Raw genomic sequence first — 20,240 nt, 5'->3', positions numbered from 1 at the left:
CCTGCTCATTCCCCAGGCTGGTGTCTAGTTCCCCAGCCTTAGACCAGTTCCACACCTCTCCTGGCTGCTCTGACCTGTTAATTCACAGGTTGCCAGGTCAGATTTTTGCTGTATCCTGCCACAGGCTGCCTGGCAACTCCCCATGGCAGCAGCAGTAGCCTGTGAGTAGTTAGAGTCAGTTCTTCATATGGAGGTAGCCCAAGGAGTCTGCTCCCACTGGGGCTCACTCTACCCACCCTGCCAGATCCCATGGTGCTGGGCTCCATGCTTTCCAGGGCCTTTCTCATTCCAATTACAGGCATGCTGCATTGTTGCTTCCCCCCTTCTCTTTTAGGTGGAGACCCTGGGCAGGATTTCAGCCTAGACCCCGTCTCTGGTGTCCTCTCCACCGCACATGCCCTCGACCGAGAGCAAATTGCTTCCTACAGCCTCACTGTAGTGGTGCAGGACCACGGCTCCCCGCCACGCAGTGCCACCATGTCGGTGACCGTGCAGGTGTTGGACCTCAATGACAACGCCCCCAGTTTTGCTCAGGCCAGCTACACGGTGGAGGTGCCAGAGGACTTGCCGGTCGGCGCCCTGGTGCTGCAGCTGGCGGCCGAGGACCCGGATGAGGGCACCAATGGGCAGGTCTCCTACTACCTGGGCAACGAGTCGCTGGGCATGTTCCAGGTGGAGCCGCAGAGCGGGCGGCTCCGCAGCGCGCAGGCCCTGGACCGGGAGCGCCAGCCCAGCTACAGCTTCCTGGCCATGGCGGTGGACGCGGCGCCCTGGGAGCCCCGCAGCGCCGCCGTGCGCGTCACCGTCGTGGTGCGGGACGTCAACGACCACGTGCCGGCCTTCCTGCACAGCCCGCTCACCGTCAACCTGTCCCGCCACACGCCCCTCAAGCAGGTGGTGGCCACCATGAGGGCCGAGGACCGGGACGCGGGCGCCAACGCCTCCATCCTGTACCGCTTTGCCAGCCCCAGCTCCGCCTTCGCCATCAACTCCTACACGGGGGACATCCAGCTGCTGCAGCCCCTGGGCGCCCTCAGCCAGCGCCAGCGCACGCTCTTCGTGCTGGCCATGGACCTGGGGCAGCCGGCGCTCTCCTCCACGGGCGTGGTGGTGATCCACGTGCAGGAGGAGCCCTACCGCGGGCTGCGCTTCCCTCGCAGCACCAGAGACGTGGCCCTGGCCGAAAATGCCGCCCCAGGTACCCACGGACAGTGACCAGAAAGTGCTGGGATGGAATGGGACAGGGCACGAGGGGAGGTGGGAGCAGCGCTGTGGGGAACTCTGACCAGAGAGCACTGCGGGGTCTGGGGAAGTCCTGTTGTGCTTTGGGCAGACCCAAGGAGCTGCAGGGTCTGAGTGGTGCCCAGGCTGGTCAGGGTGGTGTCCCTGTGGGCTGGCCTGAGTGTGTTCAGATCACTGTAGGCAGCCACAGGTGCCCAAGTGCTCCCAGAAGGTCCCCAGGGTCACAGTGAGACCACTGAGGAGCCGTGGATATGCACCATGACACCAGGCTCCCAGCCCAGCATTAACCTTAGCTCTTCAGTCCCCTGTCCCAGTGTCCTCAGGCAGAGCAGTGCTCCTGTGGTTCAGCACGTGCTGCCCTGCGTCACCCTGACCCTTTGCCACGTGCTCCCAGGCTCTGTCTCTTCATGCCCTTTTGCTCTCCCAGGCACTGAGGTGGCGAGTGTCCAGGCCGTGCACACGGGGGGCTCCTCGGGGCACATCACCTACAGCATCGTCAGTGGCAACGAGAGGAACACCTTCCTGATCCAGCCCAGCTCAGGTACAGCTCCAGGAACACCTGGGGAGCTCTGCTCATGCCTCATGCCTGCTCAGGTGCTCGGGGCCCCAGGGCACAGGAGCACTGTCCATAGTCTGTACCAGTTCGGTGAGAGGTGTTAGTACTGGAGTGTGGACACTGCCCTGTCGCTGAACAGAGGCTGTTAGCACTGCTCCCAGTGCAGTTGTGCAGTTGTGGTCCCCCATAATGAGACCTTTTCCCAAAACCTCCAAGAGCTGGGTTAGATGGGATTTGGGGAAAACATTCTTCCCTGTGAGGGTGGTGAGGCTCTGGCACAGGTTGCCCAGGGAAGCTGCCTCATCCCTGGAAGTGTCCAAGGCCAGGTTGGACAGGGCTTGGAGCAACCTGGGATAATGGAGGGTGTCCCTGTGTGCCCATAGGAATGTTGTCAATTAGATCAGTACATCCTGCTGGCTGCCCTCCTCCTCCTCAGGCGGGACAGCAGCCCCTTGTCGCTCCAGCAGCCTGGCTGCCCACGGTTCAGGTTGGTGGCAGTGGCTGTCTGTCCTCAGAGCACTTTGTAAGGCTCTGACTGGACTCAAAGCTGCAGTGAGGTGTCTGGCTCGGAGCTGGATGAGCTTATGTCATGGTAGAACAGCTCTTTCTGCTCCACAGCCTCAGGGAGGTCTCCAGATGGGAGGATGGTGACATGCTGTAATGGCAGCAGGAGCTGCCTGTCCCCAGCAGGGTGTGGGTGTCATCACTCAGGGCAGCTCTGGAGAATGATGGCAGTGTGGGGAGGGCTTGGAAAAGCTCAGTGTGTCTGTCCTGTCCACCTGAGAAAGGGTGGATGGATGGATGGATGGATGGATGATGGATGGATGGATGGATGGATGGATGGATGGATGGATGGATGGATGGATGGATGGATGGATGGATGGATGGATGGATGATGGATGGATGATGGATGATGGATGGATGATGGATGGATGGATGGATGGATGGATGGATGGTGCTGGTACCTCACTCCCCCTTCCCTCTGTTCCCCTGCAGGTGCCATCTCAGTGCAGGACTCCAGCAGCCTGGACTTCGAGGCCAGCCCCCGGCTGCGCCTGGTGATCCAGGCAGAGACTGCAGCTTCCTTTGGCTTTATGGCCATCAACCTCAACCTCCAGGATGTGAACGACAACCTGCCCCGCTTCCAGCTGCAGAACTACGTGGCATTCATCTGGGAGTCACAGAGCTATGACTCACCTGTCATCCAGGTATGGCAGGGCACAAACAGGGACACCCGAGCCCTGGCCTGGCTGGGGTATGGGATGGGGGCTGCATGGGCCTGGGGCTGGCACCAGCACACAAGTCCTGCCTCAGGGGCTCCACAGCTGCATCTCATGTGGCTTTGCAGGTGCTGGCAGATGACCTGGACCAGGGAGCGAATGGGCAGGTGACTTATGCCATCAACCAGTCCCTGCCAATGCCGGGCTTGTACCACATTGACCCTCAGACTGGCACCATTACCACTGCTGCCATCCTGGACAGAGAGATCTGGTCCCAGACGCGGTGAGTGCAGCCAAGCTGGGGGAGGCCAGGACAGGGACAGAGGTGTGGAGCACAGCCCCGGGGCATGGGGAGCACTGTTCTTGGTGCCCCCAAAGCTGTCCCAGCCTGGCTGTGAAATGCTCTATCAGGCAGCACAGCTGAGGGTCAGTGGGAGTGAAGGACACAGGAGCCAGATGGCCAAGATGAGCCCACATAGCTCAGTCAGGTCTCTCCAGAGCTGAGGAGATTGTGAGAGGGCCCTAGGTTCATCCATTCCCCTTCCTGCCTCCTTAATCCACACTGCATCTGCTCAATTTCTTCCACTTCCAAGCACAGGACCTTTGTGTCCTGCCACATGGCTCCAGACCCCTGCACTATCCCCCCCAGATGTCCCCTTGCATCCAGACAGGTCCTCTGGGCCCCTCGCCATATGTGCACACTCTGGACATGACCATCCACACGTATGTGACATGCTGGCAAACACCCCGCCGTGGATCTGAGGCTTCTCCTGCCCTTCCCTCACACCTTGCTCCGATGAGGACCCCCAGTTCGTGTTCTCCCCCTCCACAGGTGCCCTCATGGCTGGGGGTTCCTCTGCCCTCTTCCCTGTGGGGGGAGTCTGGGGTATTCCTCCATCCCCACACCCCTCACCGTTCCAGAGAGGCTCCAGGTGTTCCCCAGCAGCCAGAGAGCCCCAGACCCCTGCCTGCACCCCGCAAGGTGCTCTGCCTGCGCCCACACACCTTCCAGACTTCAACACATGCCTTAGGTGTGCAAAAACCTGCTGCTGTGCCCCGCCGTGCTCTCCATGTACCACACCCACTGCCCCACATGTGCTCTCCAAATCACGGAACCACTGAGGTTGGAAACGACATCTGAGAGTGCCGAGTCCAGCCTGTGACTGGTCAGCACCTTCTCAGCTAGACTGGAGCACTGAGTGCTGCATGCAGTCTTTCCCTAAACACCTCCAGAGGATGCCCTGCACAGATCCATCACCCCAGGGTCTGAGCTGCTGTGCATTTCCCTCCACACACGCACACACACTCTCCAGCCCTGTGCACACCTGCAGTTCACGTCCCAGGTGTGATGCAGGTGCAAGTGCATATCCCAGTACATGGGTGAGGTGCTCCCTCACATGTGTGGACACACATCTGACGTCATGCCTGCCCACAGCCTGGTGGTGACAGCGATGGACCGAGGAACGCCCCCGCTGATGGGCTCGGCCACGCTGACCGTGGTGGTGATGGACATCAACGACAACAGCCCCACCATCCCGGTGCCCTGGGAGATCCGTGTCCCTGAGAGTGAGTGCCGGAGCACTGAGGGCCAGAGCTGGGGTGCCATGGGGTGGGGAGGAGCCCCAGGGAGGCCAGGCCAGCCCCTGTCAGGACAGTGGATCACACTGACCTGCTGAAGCCCCCCGAGCTCTCAAGCACGACCCTTGTGCTGCTGCTGTGTCCTGGGGGAGCAGCCTGAATTACCAACTCAGCCCTGACCCCTGCCCCATGTCTGGGACTCTGGCTGCAGACACTGCCCTGCCTGCTCACCGTCCTCAGCCAGTACTCCCTGTGCCCATGCCATACCTCCACCTGTCCTGCCAAGCCACCGAGACCTTCGTCTTCCCCCCTCATCCCCCTCTCCCAAGGCATCTTCCCCTCTTCCTGGTGCTCAGGCTCTGGACTGAGCTGGTTTCCCACCAGGTGAGCCAGGTATGCTGGGCAGGGCTGGGCTGGATGTGCTCACTCACGTGTCTGCTCCCCACAGACACGCTGCTGGGCACCCAGATAGCCCAGCTGACCGGGAACGACGTGGACTCGGGCCCGGCCCTGTCCTACACGCTGCTGCTGGAGGGGGACGTGGCAGACACCTTCGGGGTGCTGCGCTACGGGGGCCACGTGTCCCTGACGGGGCCGCTGGACCGCGAGCAGCGCAGCCGCTACACGCTGACCCTGCGCGCCTCCGACACGCGCCACGAGACCGAGGCCAACCTCACCGTCCTCGTGGAGGATGTGAACGACAACGTGCCCACCTTCACCCAGGCCTTCTATCAGGTACAGGTGCCAGGTGTGCTGGCCAGCCCACACAACCTCTGCAGCTCCTGCCTGGCCCCCCTGCCCTTACAAAGCAGAGCATGGGTCTGAGCCCCTTCTGGTCTCACTCTCTTACCCACATCTGCATCCTGGCATCCCTCATGCTCTCACTGTGGCATTGAAGGAGCTGAAAACCAAGAGAGTGACCCTGGGACCAGCCCCTGCAAGGGGCACAGCTGGGTGCAGAGGGTCCAGCAGAAATGGATGAGCACAGTGGGGAAGCCAGAGGGGGTGGGAAATGGGTCCCAGCCCAGACAAGTGTTTGTGGCGATACCTGGGCAGGTCCCTGTTGAAGGCTGGCTTGGGCAGTGTGTGCTGCAGCACTGAAGCCCAGGCAAGGGACTGGGGAGCCCCAGGAATGCTTGAAGCGTCTAGGAGCACAAACTCCTTGTGTGTGGTTTCCCTGGCCAGTGAGAGGCTTGGCTTTGGCTGCCTGGTCAGCCCCAGATCCCCATCTCAGGGATGCTGGGGGCTCTGAGTGGGGGGGAACTAGATGCTGACTGGGGTTTCCTCCTTTTCCAGGTGCTGCTGCCAGAGCACACACCTGCTGGCAGTGTCATCCTCACTGTGAGTGCAACCGACCCCGACTCAGGGAGCAATGGGGACATCACCTTCCACCTGGCTGTGCCCAGCCCTGATGTTGCCATCGACCCCAGCAATGGTGCGTGGGCTTGGTGCTCTGTGTGCCTCTCTCACAGGTCAATCTAAGGTTGCCTGTGGAGGGGAGTGCCCCTGTCCTGCCTCTGTTCAAACCCTCAGGAGGTCACTTTCTGGTGTGGCTGGTGAAGCAGACACAGCAGGGTGAACATCAAATGCTCCTCCAGCTGATACCCTTCCCAGCTCCCACTGGTTCCCTCACTGACCCTGGCCTTGTGCTCCACAGGGACCCTCTTCACCACGCGGCAGGTAGAGTTCAACGCCAGCCAGCCCACCCTGGACCTGGTGGTGGAGGCCCGCGACCACGGCTCTCCCAGCCTCTCATCCTGGGCCACGGTGCAGCTCCAGGTTCTGGATGTGAACGACCACAGCCCTCGCTTCCAGGAGCTGTGCTACAACGCCAGCGTTCCCGAGGACCTGCGCCCAGGCACCACCGTGCTGATGCTGGAGGCGGGCGACGCCGACCTGTCCCGGGAGAACGCCGGCTTTGATTACACCATCGTCAGCGGCAACGGCGGCAACGCCTTCCAGGTGGAGAGCCGGGTGGCGCGGGCCGGGGGGCAGCTCCGCACGCAGGGAGCCCTGGTGCTGGTGGAGCCCCTGGACTTCGAGGCCATCCCGGTGTACAACTTGACGGTGGCGGCCTCAGACCGGGGCGTGCCACAGCGCAGCGCCACCGTGCCCGTGCTGATCACGGTGCAGGACGTCAACGACAACCCGCCCGTGTTCGGCCGGGCCGAGTACCGCGCGGCGGTGAGCGAGGCCGCGCTGCCCGGCACCGAGCTGCTGCGCGTGGCCGCCCACGACGCCGACTCGGGGCCGCGCGGCCGCGTGCGCTACACCATCAGCTCGGGGGACCAGCGCGGGCTGTTCCAGCTGCACGAGAGCACGGGCGCCCTGAGCCTGGCGCGGCCGCTGGATCGGGAGGCCCAGGCGCTGCACACGCTGGTGGTGAGGGCCACGGACACGCCGGGCGGGCACTTTGCGCTGGTGCCCGTGGCCATCGAGGTGAAGGACATCAACGACAACAAGCCGTACTTCCCGGTGGAGGTGCTGAGCGCCAGCATCCGGGAGAACCTGCCGCCCGGCACGCTGGTGACCACGCTGCGCGCCGTGGACGCCGACAGCGGCGCCTTTGGGGAGCTGCGGTACGTGGTGCTGGAGCAGGCGCTGGGGGACCCCAGCACGGGGGACGGCCGGGACGCCTTTGCTGTCAATGGCAGCTCTGGGGAGCTGCGCTCCCGCCTCACCTTTGACTACGAGCGAGCCAAAGCCTTCCAGCTCCTGGTTCGGGCCACCGACGCCGGCAATGCCTCGGCCACTGTGACTGTGCGGGTGCTGGTGACGGGGGAAGATGAGTATGATCCCATCTTCCTGAGCCCCTCCTTCAACTTCGAGGTGCCTGAGGGCGCGCGCAAAGGGCAGAGCATCGGGCGGGTGCTGGCCACGGATGAGGACGAGGGGGTTGACGGTGTTGTGCTGTACACCCTGGCAAAGCCCTCACCATACTTTGCCATCAACCAGACCACAGGCTCCATCTACCTGCGTGTGGACAGCCAGCCCCAAGCCGGGGCTGGGCGCGCCAAGAGGGAGCCACGGGAGATGAGCCTGGAGGTGCAGGCCCGCAGCCCCCTGCCTGCTTCCCGTGTGGCCTCTGCGCAGGTCACCATCGACGTCACGCACACCTCCTTTGGCCTGGCACCCGACCTCAACCTCCTGCTGGTGGCCGTGGCCGCCTCGCTGGGCGTTGTGGTGGTGCTGGCCGCCGTGGCCATCGTGCTGGCCCTGGTGCGCTCCCGGCAGCGCCGGGGCCACAAGAAGGCAGAGGCAGAGGGGGCGCTGGCCCGTGCGCAGAGCGGGTCCTTGCAGAAGCTGGGCCATGATGAGCCAGCGCTGCCCGGGGCCGAGCACATCTACCACCAGGCGCTGCCAGGGTACGGGACTGAGCCGGCGGGGCCCTACACGCGGGGCGGCTCCCTGGACCCCTCGCATTCCAGCGGCCGTGGCTCTGCCGAAGCCGCTGAGGATGACGAGATACGGATGATCAACGAGTACCCACGCGTGGCCAGCATCACAGCCTCCATGCAGGAGCACATCGCTGCCCGCGGCCCTGACTCTGGCATCCAGCAGGATGCTGACCAGCTCTCCGACATCTCCTGTGAGCCAGCTGCGTTGGAGAGCGCCCAGTGGTTCAAGAGCAAGAAGGGCTCTGGGCTGCTGCTGCCGGGGCCGCCGCTGCAGCTGTACCGCGAGGACGGGGGGGGCAGCGCCTTCCTGGGCGTCCGCTGCGGCCTCAGCGTCTCCTCGCAGCCCCAGGACTACGCCTTCCCCGAGGACGGCAAGCCCTCCGTGGAGGGCTCGCTCACCGCCATCGTGGCCAGCGATGAGGAGCTCCGCGGCAGCTACAACTGGGATTACCTGCTCAACTGGTGTCCCCAGTTCCAGCCGCTGGCCAGCGTCTTCACGGAGATCGCCCGCCTCAAGGATGAGAGCTCCCTGCGCAAGCCCTTCCCAGCCAAGCCCAAGGCAGAGCCCAAGCCCCGCATCGACCCCCCGCCCCTCATCACCTCAGTGGCCCATCCGGGTGCCAAGTCCGTGCCCCCCAAACCGCCGCCAGGCAGGACCTTCCCGCACCCGTCCTCGCTGCGCCGCTCGCCCATCAGCCACGAGGGCTCCATCTCGTCCTCCGCCATGTCGCCCAGCTTCTCCCCGTCGCTGTCCCCGCTGGCCGCCCGCTCCCCGGTGGTCTCGCCCTTCGGCATCTCGCAGGGGCCGTCCACCTCCACCATCAGTGCTGAGCACTCGCTGGAGCCCCCTGAGGAGGCCGAGCTCCGGATTTAGAGCTGGGCCCTGGACTCCTCTGCCCCAGCCCGCAGCCGTGGGGCCGGAGAGGGGCCCAGCCCAGGGCTGCTAAAATGGGCGCTCATCCTGCTCCCAGCGCTGGGCCTGGCCTGGGCCCTGGGACTGCCCATGCCCTCGGGGACCGTGGCCCCTGTCCCTCCCCACCGCTTGGCAGAGCCTGTGCTGGCTGGTGCCCTATGGACTGCTGACCCCAGTGCTGGCACCCCGGGGTGATGGTCCGTGTGCTGCTTGGCCCGGGGTGATGGTCCACGTGGCTCAGATGGGTGCTGGGCACGATGGTGCTTCACGGTACTTGGTGCTCCGGGAGCTGAGGGGCTGGAGGCGCAGACCTGCCCTGCCCAGGGCCAGGCAGCAGCCTGGGTGCAGGAGGACCCTGAGCCTTCCCTTGCGACCCTCGGAGCTCCCAGGGCAGGGGGCTTTGCCCCGTGGCCGGGGGTGATGTCCTGGGCAGGGGCAATGCCCTGGGGCACGGATGCTGCCTGTGGGAATGAGCCTGGCCCCTGTCCGGGAGGGGACACTCACCGGGCTGGCTGCAGCAGGAGGCAGCAGTGCCCACACCTTGCTGCCTGTCTGTGCCTGGGCAGGGACAGGAGAGCCTTTGAGGTCTCTCCAGCCCTTTGGCTACCCACTGCAGGTGACACATCCAGGGAATCTCCTGCCAGAACTTCAGGATGCTTCCTGTGGTCTGGGAGGGAGGCGCCTGCCATGCCCAGCATGGGAATCCCATTCCTGGGAGCAGGTGCCTCTCTGGGCAAGCGCCCCAGGCAGGGACAGTGCCCAGGCACAGGCAGCACAGTGGGGCCGGCAGAGCTGTGTGCAGCTGACAGGGCCAGCCCAGCCTCAGCAGCAGTGGGGATGGCTGCTGTGACCCTCAGGCAGCAGTGGGGACGGCTGCTGTGACCCTCGGCCCGGCAGGCAGCCTGCAGCTGCAGGGGCACAGGTGGGAGGTGACCCCAGAAAGCCACATCACCCAGCGTGTTCTCTGTCAGCACAGGTGGGAGATGGTGCCCCAAAAAGCCACATAACCCAGCATGTTCTCTGACAGCCACAGTGGGACGCTGGGCATCTGGCCTTCCCCGGGCCCTGTCGCATGACTGCCTCCCAGGACAGTCTGGCCACCTGCAGAGCATGGTCAGGGTGCCAGAAGCCCCTGTGTGGGGCTGCCCTGCACCCCCGTCGTGCATGCTGTGGGCACGGGGCCGGTGCCCATCTCCTCCCAGCACCGTGCACGGCCACTCACACACACAGGCAGTGTCACACCCGCAGCACACCCACCCACCCGGCTCTCCCTGAGCCCGCTGCTCACCGGGAGCTGCTCCCACATCACAGCCCTCCCTGGGAGTGCCGCCCTGGGCTCTGATCCCTGCAAGGGCATGGGTGCCCCACAGCAGCCCTGGGCTCTGTGATCCCTGCACGGCCATGGGTGCCCCACGGAGCCCTGAATGCCCAGTCTGCTCAGGGTGTGTCTGGGGGTCGGGGGACACCCCGTGCCTGAGCAGAGCCGGGGGGAAGCTCCTTCCCTTCACACATTCCCCAGACCCAGCAGACAAATGCATCACTTCTGCCCGTCCCCCCGTCCCAGGAAGAACCATCTGTGGCTGCAGCTCCGCGTGTCACAGTCAGCCTCTCATCCATCCCCGCTGTGCCATGGGGACCTGGCACATGCTGCTGGTCCCAGGTGCTGTCCTGGGCACGGGGCAGTGACAGGGGACAGGCACCTGCAACAGTGACAGGGGGTCCCACCAAGGGCCATGCCCACTCTGCTGGGGACCCACAGGGGCCTGGGGTGCCCTGGGAGGGGGAGATGGTTCTGCCTTGGCACAGGGACAGCCCACAGAGGCTCTTGGGGTGGGCACCCCATCCCCTCTGTGTCCTGCTCACAAGCACTGTGGGGACACATTGTTCTCCCCAGGCCCTGTAGGGACACTCTGGGGGTGTCCTGTGATCCCCAGGACTGTGGGGGCACTCTAGGGCTACCCGGTGCCCCCCAGTCCCATGCTGGGTGCCCCTGGCCCTGTGCTGCCCACGCTGCCCAGCTGCACTGCACATCTGGGGTGGGGACACAGATGGGTCACCCTGCACGCCACAGGAAGGGCCAGACACACGCACCCTGCTTTGGGCTGGGGTCACTGAGCCCCCAGTTATTTATTTTTACACATTGTACTACAATTGCTGTTTTTACTCGTTTGTACCTTTTGTATTGTGTCTCGTGGAGCTGCATGTGCCAGCGCTGCCCGCGGCTGCGCAGGGGCCGCTCGGTGCAGCCTGAACCCAAGTGCCAACGTCTCAAAAATGCCTTAATAAACCACACGTTTGTACAGACACCGCCCCATCCCTGCTGCCCTGGGCTCCTGCCAGGCTGGCACCGTGATCCATGGGGCCGATGGTGGGGGCATGCTGGATCTGCCCCACGCAGGGCTCACGGGGGGCTGGCCAGGCTCTGGTCCCACGTCCATGGCTGCGTCCTGCCGAGTCCATTTCCTGAGGGGTCAGTGGAGCTGCAGCGGGACCATGGCCCCGGGGCTGTCCAGCAGCCAGGCTGGGTGTGTTTCCATGCAGGCATGTCTCACACGTGCACACAGCTGGTACCTCGTGCCACGGGCATCCCTATCCCATCCCGTACCCTGGCTCTGGTGGGGGCTGTGGGCAGGGCAGTGCAGGCCCCCAGGGCTGCAGCAGCCACACCTGGACACGTCATCTGCCCAGCAGGTACCTCACGTTCCTGGATCCCCACTGAGGACACCTGGACACACAAATTCCCCAAGGCACGGCCTCATCACAGCCGGCACACACAGACTGCCCTGGGGATCCCAGTGCTCCCAGCAGTCTGCCCAGCAGCTTTCGCTCTGCTTGTCCCTGTTGGGTGACACAGGCACGCACAGGGCTCTTTGCTGATCTCCAGATGCCACACAGGCTCCCCTCACCAAACAGTGTCCCCAACCCCGGGAAACAGAGCTGGACACCCAGGAGTGGCTGTGCAGCCGTCAGGTGTCGGATGTGGCCAGACCCAGCAGTGACCATCAACCACCTACATGTGATCAGCCACTTCCATCCTGCCTTCCCTGCTTTCCTTTTGTTCTTGTTCTTCCCCAAACCAGCCTGTGTGCTCCCTGTCCTCAGCTCTGATTCCAACACCCCACAGCGAATCCTGCACAGCCCCAGCGTGTTCTGCAGATCCCCAGCCTGTTCTGCACATCCCCAGCCTGTTCCTGTCCTGCACATCCCCAGCCTGTCCTGCAGCCCCCCCAGCCCTGCTGGCAGCTCTGGGCCCAGGGGAGCTCTCCTGTCCCCCTGCTCTGACAGGGGTGAGCACAGGCCAGCACAGCCGGGGCAGGGGGCAAAGGGCCATCCTGTCCCTGATGGTGTCCCTGGGGCTCCCTCTGCTCCTCCATCCCCACCCGACCCCTTCCAGCTCCCTGCTGGGGCACAGTGGCCATGCTGGCTGCCCTCAGTGCCCCTCTGCTGTTCCTGGCCATCCTGGCTGCCCTCAGTGCTCCCCTGGCATTCCTGGCCATGCTGGCTGCCCTCAGTGCTCCCCTGGCATTCCTGGCCATCCTGGCTGCCCTCAGTGCTCCCCTGGCATTCCTGGCCATCCTGGCTGCCCTCACTGCTCCCCTGGCGTTCCTGGCCATGCTGGCTGCCCTCAGTGTCCCTCTGGCATTCCTGGCCATGCTGGCTGCCCTCAGTGCCCCTCTGGCGTTCCTGGCCATGCTGGCTGCCCTCAGTGCTGCTCTGGCATTGCTGGTCATGCTGGCTGCCCTCAGTGCCCCTCTGGCATTCCTGGCCATGCTGGCTGCCCTCAGTGCTCCCCTGGCATTCCTGGCCATCCTGGCTGCCCTCAGTGCCCCTCTGGCATTCCTGGCCATGCTGGCTGCCCTCAGTGCTCCCCTGGCATTCCTGGCCATCCTGGCTGCCCTCAGTGCCCCTCTGGCATTCCTGGCCATGCTGGCTGCCCTCAGTGCTGCTCTGCTGTTCCTGGCCATGCTGGCTGCCCTCAGTGCTCCCCTGGCATTCCTGGCCATGCTGGCTGCCCTCAGTGCCCCTCTGCTGTTCCCGGCCATGCTGGCTGCCCTCAGTGCCCCTCTGGCATTCCTGGCCATGCTGGCTGCCCTCAGTGCTCCCCTGGCATTCCTGGCCATGCTGGCTGCCCTCAGTGCTCCTCTGGCGTTCCTGGCTGCCCTCAGTGCTCCCCTGGCATTCCTGGCCTCGGGAAAGCCCAGCTGCCCACAGCAGGGACTCGCTTTACCCATCTGCAGGAGCAGCACACGAGGTGTGGGGAGCGAGGCCGCAGCCAGGGGACTCCGAGGCCCCCTGACCTCCAGCACCGGGCCAGCAGCAGCAGATGCTCGCTAACACGATTAGCTCTGCCCGGCCACCTTAATCCCAGCTGTCCAGACAGAGCCAGACAGCATCCCCTGCAAATCCCATCCCACTTAGGGCCCATCCCCAAACTGCACATGGGGCACGCAGCCCCCCAGCCCCGGGCTGCCAGGGCAGGGCAGCACAGGGGAGCAGGAACAGACGCCTCTGGCGCTGCTCCAGTGCGGGGGATTGGCAGCCACGGCCGGGCAGGTGGTTTTCCCATTGCCTGTCCCTTCCTGGCCCGGACCCCGCTCTGCAGACGCAGGAAAACAGCTGGGAACGGCTGGAGCCGTGGGATGTGCCGTGTGACTGGGCTTGTCACCGAAACTGCAGGAAAACCAAAAAACTCCCAACAACGTTTTTACTGTTAGAGAATCAGGGCATTACTGTATTCTGGCCAGGATTTTGTTCTGGCCAGGATGTGCAACAGAAATCGTTTCATCTACATATGTCCTGGGTTGTGCAGAGAAAATCATTCCATGACACATGAATTTTACTAGATTTTCCACATATTTCATACAGTCAAAACACACAGAAATCCATTGGCTCATTGGTCCCAAGTTTCGAAGTTCTTAGCGTTTGGTTTCCTGTTCGAGGGTGGTGTCTGGAGCTGATGTTCGTAATGGTTATTATGGTTTGTGTATCTCCTGCGCTGCTGCCAGCAGCCGCTCCTGCACGGGACCCCCGACCCGGGCGGGACCCCCGGCCTCACAAGGGGCTCTCCGCCCGCCGCAGAGCCCGGGACCATCAGCCCCGCAGGGAGCCCTGCCCCGGTGGCAGCCCGGGAGCCCGACACGGGCCCTCGCCGAGCCCCCGGTCCGAGCCATCCCGCCGGGAGACGGGCGGCAACAGGGGGCGGCCGGGGCCGTGTGTGAGCCGCCTCTCGGGGCGGCCGGCCAGCAGCGAGTGCCCCCCGGAGCCGGGCCGGGCCCGCCCCAACGCCCCAACCTCCGCCGGTGCCGGTACCGGGCCCGGTCCCGCCCCGGTGCCGGCGCGCGGCTCCGCCCGTCACGTGACGGCGATCACGTGGCGCTGTTTTGGTGTCCCCACGTGGCGGGAGTCACGCGCCCGCACACGCACGTGACCGGCGGCAGGGCGGCATGGCGCGGGGGTAACGGGCACCGAGCGGGGGGACACCCGGGCAGGGCGGCATGGCGCGGGGGTAACGGGCACGGAGCGGGGCACCCCGGCACGGGGACACCGGGACACCCCACGCGCTGGCGGGGGCGCTACCGGGGCGAGGGCGCCTTCCGGCCCCGGCGATGGGCACCGCAGGGGTCCGGCGGGGCTCCCGGGTGACGGAGGCTCAGGGTCTCTGTGGGGCTCCCGGGTGGCGGTGGGGACGGGCCCGGGGATCGGGTGGGGTTCCCCGGTGTGAGGGCTCGCGGGTCGGGCGGGGTTCCCCGGTGAGGACGGGCCCGGGGGTCAGGCGGGGTTCCCCGGTGTGAGGGCCCGGGGGTCAGGCGGGGTTACCCGGTGTGAGGGCCCGGGGGTCAGGGGCGTTCCCAGACCCCACGGTCAGACAGGCTCCCTCCCCGGTGCTGGGACCCGGGAGCTCCGGCGGCGCTCCCCAGGCCAGGCCCGGGCTGAGGCGCAGCCGGATGGGCTCCGGGTCCCGGTTCCCCCGGGCTGTGCCGCTCCCGTGCTCCCCTGAGCCCGTTGCAGGTGTTGGGGGGTCCCCGCCGTGCTGGCGCTGTGTGCGGCCGCCTGGAGCTGCGCGCCGGGGCTGGCGCTGGAGCTGGAGCGGGATCAGCCGTTCCGGTAGGTGCGGGGCCGGGCCGGGCCGGGTGCCGGTGCCGGTGCCGCCCCGCTGACCGCCTCCCCGCAGCGTGCCCCCCGGCTGGGCCCACGCCGGCCGCGTGGATCCCGGGCAGCCGGTGCAGCTGACCTTCGCCCTGCGGCAGCGCAGCACCGCCCGCCTCGCCCGCCTGGTCCAGGCCGTGTCCGACCCCCGGTCCCCGCGATACGGTAACGGCCCCGTCCCTGAGGCCCTGGATCCCGGGGCCCGTGAGGGGATCTGACCCCTGTGTGCCCCCCAGGGCAGTACCTGTCCCTGGAGCAGCTCAGGGACTTGGTCCAGCCTTCCGCAGCCACGCTGATGACAGTTCTGAAGTGGTTGCAGGGCCATGGTGTAGAGGACTGCCGGAGTGTCACCACCCTTGACTTTCTGGAGTGTTACCTGCCTGCAAGGTGAGCTCCAAGGGCTGGAACCTGCTCTGCTGGCCCTGTGGTGCCTGTCCCTGTGTCTCACTACTGTCCCATCCTGTGCTGGCTGTCCCTGTGTCCTTGTGCAGCCTCACTCCCTGGTGGCTGTCCCTGTGTCCCAGCGCTGTCCCTGTGTTGCAGCACGGCCGAGCGCCTGCTCCCCGGGGCCGAGTTCCACCGCTACGTGCAGGGCCAGCAGAGCCTGGTGCGGTCCCCGCTGCCCTACACGGTCCCTGCAGAGCTCGCCGAGCACCTGGACTTCGGTAGGTCCCCCCTGTGGGAGGTGAGGCTGCGGAGCCTCCTGCAGAGCCCTGCTCCGTGGGATCCAGTGAAAGGTGCAGGGCGTGCTGGGCTGGGGCTGGGGCTCAGCCGTGGAAGGCAGCAGAGGCTCTTCCCTGGGCCAGGGCTGCAGGGCTGGGCAATGCAGGCCCTGCTGCCGGCCTGCCCATGCAGTAATGGGGCAGTGATGGAGAGCCCAGGGCTCTGTCCTGCCTTCCCAGGGCTCTGTGCCCTGACGGCCCCTCCTGTCCCCCTGTGCTCTGCTGCAGTGGGTGGGCTGCACCGGTTCCCCACGGAGCGCAAGGCGGTCAGCAGGGCCAGGAAGGAGCCACAGCTGGCACCACAGCTGGCACGAGCGTCATTCCACCTGGGCGTGACACCGGCCGTCCTGCGCCAGAGATACAACATGACAGGAGGGGACGTGGGGCTCCTGCCCAACAACAGCCAGGCCTGTGCACAGGTAACCCCTGCCCGCTCTGTGTGCCGTGGCTGTCCCAGGGATTGGTGCTGGTCCAGGGGTCATGGCACAGCTGGGTGTCCCTCGGTGGCTGCTGTACAAAGCTGTGCTGGGCGATTGCCTGTGCCAGGATCACGATGTTACCTTGTTTTTTCGAGAGGAGGCAGCCTGTCCCTCTGTGTCCCGCAGTTCCTCGAGCAGTACTTCCACCAGGCTGACCTGGCCGAGTTCATGCAGCTGTTTGGCAGCGGCTTTGCCCACCGCACGCAGGTGGACCGGGTGGTGGGGCGCCAGGGCCGTGGCAAAGCCGGGCTGGAGGCCAGCCTGGATGTGGAGTACATCATGAGCACGGGGGCCAACGTCTCCACCTGGGTCTTCAGCAATCCAGGTACTGGGGAGCAGCCCGAGGGGCAGGGGGGCACCCAGAGGGAGGAGGGAACACTTGGGGGTGTGAGGGAGGGGGCTGGAACGGGAGAGGGGAGTGCTCGGAGGGGTGAGGGCAGAGCTGCAGGGCTGCGCACACAGCTGGCTGCAGTGCAGCCCCAGGTGGGAGCAGAGCTGCAGGGCTGCGCACACAGCTGGCTGCAGTGCAGCCCCAGGTGGGAGCAGAGCTGCAGGGCTGCGCACACAGCTGGCTGCAGTGCAGCCCCAGGTGAGGGCAGAGCTGCAGGGCTGTGCACAGCTGGCTGCAGTGCAGCCCCAGGTGGGGGCAGAGCTGCAGGGCTGTGCACACAGCTGGCTGCAGGACAGTCCCAGGTGGGAGCAGAGCTGCAGGGCTGCGCACACAGCTGGCTGCAGGACAGTCCCAGGTGGGAGCAGAGCTGCAGGGCTGTGCACACAGCTGGCTGCAGTGCAGCCCCAGGTGGGGGCAGAGCTGCAGGGCTGCGCACACAGCTGGCTGCAGTGCAGCCCCAGGTGGGGGCAGAGCTGCAGGGCTGCGCACACAGCTGGCTGCAGAGCAGCCCCAGGGCCTTTCCGAGCTGCTGTGAGTGCTCCCTGTGTGCTCCCCAAGTCAGAGCTGGCCCCGCACTCCCAGCTCCCGGGGATGTCACTTCTGCTGTGTGCAGTGACTGTGAACTGTGTGAACCTTCCACGCCCAGGGTATCCTGGAGCAGGGATTTCATTGCTGGCACCACGCAGAGCAGCTGCCCTGCTCAGGTCCCATGAAGGAGGGCACAGCCCTCCTCCCCTGGGGATTTCCAGCTGTGCTGTAGCTCAGCTCCCACCCACGAGTCTCCCAGGGCAGCAGATGAGGGAGAGTGAGGGAACTGGGGAAAACAAATTGCCAAACAGCTTGCACAAACACAAACAGGGCACGGTGCTAGGGGCAGTGTCCCAGATTGGGAACTGGCTGGGCAGGTGAGCGCCACAGGACAGTGGCCCTGTCCCTGATGGTGACAGTGGCAGCAGGGTGCTGCCCTTCCCTCCGCCCTGACACAGTTGCAGGTGTGGGCAGGTGCAGGTGCACTGGTGTGGGTGGCTGAGAGTCAGTGGGGGTGGCTGGGGCTGTGCCCCCCGCCCAGTGGCGAGGCTGGAGGGCAGGGAGGCACCGGGCAGGTGGAATGTGTGGAGGTGGCACATGCACCACTCTGCTGGCACCTTTGCCACAGGAGGAGCCGAGGCCCTGCTGGGTCCACAGGTGCCCCCGTGGCTGCAGCCCTGGGCAGAGTCTTGGAGAGGGGTGTGAGTGCAGCCCCCTGTCCTGGCCTAACGATGGCCCTCTTGCCAAGCCCATGGGCTGAGCTGGAGCTCAGTGCCAATGTGAGGAGCCCCAGGCTGAGCTCACGGAGCTCCAGGGTGTGCTGTGGCTCTGTGGCCCACAGGAAGGAGCACTTGGGGCTGCCCTGCCCTGTAGGAAGGTGCTGGTGCTGCTGAGGCAGGGCTCCTCTCTGTCCCCCATCCCTGATGTCAGGGGACTTATCCTCGTGTCCCTTGCCCCATGTCCTTGCAGGGCGCCATGAGAGCCAGGAGCCCTTCTTGGCCTGGCTGGTGCTGCTCAGCAACATGTCCTCAGTGCCCTGGGTGCACTCGGTGAGCTACGGGGACGACGAGGACAGCCTGTCCTACGCCTACATGGAGCGCGTCAACACCGAGTTCATGAAGGCGGCGGCGCGCGGCCTCACCATCCTCTTTGCCTCAGGTGGGGCCGGGCTGGGGCTGGGGAGGGGCTGCCCGGTGCCAGGGGGTCCCCTGTCACCTGTTCTGTGCCGGCAGGTGACGACGGTGCTGGCTGCCGGCGGGAGCACAGCGGGAACCACACGTTCCGGCCCAGCTTCCCGGCCTCCAGGTGGGAGCCAGGGGTCAGTGCAGCCCCCGGGGCACAGCCAGCCCCAGCCCCACGGGGTCTGAGACCTCCAAGATCACCTGGGGTCCTCACCAACTTCTTACAGACCCCAGAGGTGCAGCCTGTGCAGCTCCAGGGGCTGGTTGGGTTTGTGGGGCAAGGCTGTGGTACCAGAGGGGGCTCTTGGTGGCTGCTGAGGCCCAGGCAGCCGTGTGCCCACCTGCAGTGTCCCCATTTCCCCAGCCCCTACGTCACCACGGTGGGTGGCACGTCCTTCAAGAACCCCTTCCTGGTGACAGAGGAGGTGACAGATTACATCAGCGGGGGCGGCTTCAGCAATGTCTTCCCCATGCCTGAGTACCAGGTAGGGACCCCTGTGCTGCCAGCCCGGGGCTGCAGGGGTAGGGCTGGGGGGACGGGGCAGTGGGCACAGTGGGCAGTGGGGATGCCCACGGGCTGTGCCATCCCCAGGCCGCTGCTGTCGGGCGTTTCCTGCGCTCAGCCTCCAAGCTGCCCCCCAGCTCCTACTACAACAGCAGCGGCCGCGCCTACCCCGACCTGGCCGCGCTCTCCGACAACTACTGGGTGGTGACAAACCGCATCCCGCTGCCCTGGGTCTCGGGCACCTCGGTAAGGAGCTCATCCCCGCTGCCCTGGGTCTGGGGCACCACCTTGGTAAGGAGCCCATGCCCCGCTGCCTTCGGCGTGGCAGGCCTGGGCTGATGGGGTTGTGCCCACGCAGGCGTCCACGCCGGTGGTGGCAGGCATGGTGGCACTGATCAACGACCGGCGCCTGCAGCGGGGGCTGCCGCCCCTCGGCTTCCTCAACCCGGCGCTCTACCAGCTGCAGAAACAAGGGCTCGGTGATGCCTTCTACGATGTGAGTGGGGCAGGGAGGGGCTCTGCTGGGGGCTGACTTGGGTGTCCTGAGGTGTGGGGCTGAGGCCTGGGGCGGGCCTGTCCGTGGGGCTGGGAAGGCCGTGTGTGCTCCAGGGGCTGTCCTGGGGCTCCTGCTCCCAGAGCTGTGCCTGGGGCAGGACAGAGTCCCCATGGCCTTCCCATGGGAGGGGTGTCCTGGTGTTCCCCTTGTCCTTCCCATGGGAGGGTTGTCCATGGGCTCCTGTGAGCTTTGTGGGTCAGGTCCCCTCGTGTGGCTGGGGCAGCAGCGTTCAGGGGCTGCAGAGGTGCCAGGGTTCCACATTGCCCGTGTCCCGAGGGGACCCTGTGCCATGGGGGGCGTTGTGCGGGTCCCCGTGTCAGATGTCTGGGGCCCCTGTCCCTGGGATTGCCGTCTCAGGGATGGCAGGGACGGCTGTCCCTGGTTCCCGGGTACTGCAGGCAGGGTCCCTGTGCTGTCCCGGGTGGTCCCTGTGCCCTGGGGTCCCTATCCCAGGGCTGTGTGGGGCTCCTGGGCTCCGGAGGTCTCTGTCCCGAGACTCGGGGGGTCCCCGAGCCTCCGCACTGAGGCTGTCCCCGCAGGTGATCCAGGGCTGCCACCTGTCCTGCCTGGATGGCACCGTGCAGGGCCAGGGCTTCTGCGCCACCCCCGCCTGGGACCCGGTCACCGGCTGGGGCACCCCCAACTTCCCGCGCCTGCTGCGGGCGCTGGGGCCGCGCTGAGCAGGGCGCCGTGGCCGGACAGCGGCACCGGACAGCGGAACCGAACGCCACCGGACGGTGAAGGCCGCGGAACCGGGGGCGGGGCGGGGCAATAAACACGCCAAGCCCCGCCCACCGTCTCTGTTTGTGTCCGCGCCTCCGCCA

The 20,240-nt window shown here is 65.7% G+C and overlaps 2 protein-coding genes across 4 annotated transcripts in view; both read left to right on the top strand.

Moving 5' to 3' along the window:
* Positions 1 to 11,211, top strand: part of DCHS1 (dachsous cadherin-related 1) — a 45,706-nt gene extending 34,495 nt beyond the window's left edge. For both annotated transcript variants that reach the window (XM_064705101.1, XM_064705111.1), the window contains 8 exons: positions 335 to 1,198; positions 1,670 to 1,783; positions 2,795 to 3,006; positions 3,147 to 3,301; positions 4,454 to 4,584; positions 5,045 to 5,331; positions 5,893 to 6,031; positions 6,254 to 11,211. In XM_064705101.1, coding sequence (XP_064561171.1) covers positions 335 to 1,198; positions 1,670 to 1,783; positions 2,795 to 3,006; positions 3,147 to 3,301; positions 4,454 to 4,584; positions 5,045 to 5,331; positions 5,893 to 6,031; positions 6,254 to 8,868 — 4,517 coding nt within the window. In that variant the 3' untranslated portion in view covers positions 8,869 to 11,211. The remainder of the gene's footprint in view (positions 1 to 334; positions 1,199 to 1,669; positions 1,784 to 2,794; positions 3,007 to 3,146; positions 3,302 to 4,453; positions 4,585 to 5,044; positions 5,332 to 5,892; positions 6,032 to 6,253) is intronic.
* Positions 11,212 to 14,291: 3,080 nt separating this feature from the next.
* Positions 14,292 to 20,208, top strand: TPP1 (tripeptidyl peptidase 1). 2 transcript variants are annotated; one of them, XM_064705051.1, is made up of 13 exons: positions 14,292 to 14,362; positions 14,917 to 15,012; positions 15,080 to 15,219; positions 15,291 to 15,441; positions 15,598 to 15,719; positions 16,005 to 16,195; positions 16,382 to 16,580; positions 18,144 to 18,332; positions 18,407 to 18,479; positions 18,720 to 18,840; positions 18,948 to 19,106; positions 19,219 to 19,356; positions 19,956 to 20,208. In XM_064705051.1, exons 1-13 carry the CDS (start codon positions 14,352 to 14,354, stop codon positions 20,094 to 20,096), a joined length of 1,731 nt encoding a protein of 576 aa, XP_064561121.1. In that variant the 5' UTR covers positions 14,292 to 14,351; the 3' UTR covers positions 20,097 to 20,208. The 2 variants fall into 2 exon arrangements, with proteins under 2 accessions (XP_064561121.1, XP_064561112.1); XM_064705042.1 differs by having other exon boundaries at positions 14,340 to 14,413.
* The last annotated feature ends 32 nt before the right edge of the window (positions 20,209 to 20,240 follow it).

The sequence above is a fragment of the Zonotrichia leucophrys genome, chromosome 1 (genome assembly GCF_028769735.1).
Source record: "Zonotrichia leucophrys gambelii isolate GWCS_2022_RI chromosome 1, RI_Zleu_2.0, whole genome shotgun sequence".
NCBI lineage: Eukaryota > Metazoa > Chordata > Aves > Passeriformes > Passerellidae > Zonotrichia > Zonotrichia leucophrys.
This window is presented reverse-complemented; position numbering and strand designations above follow the sequence as displayed.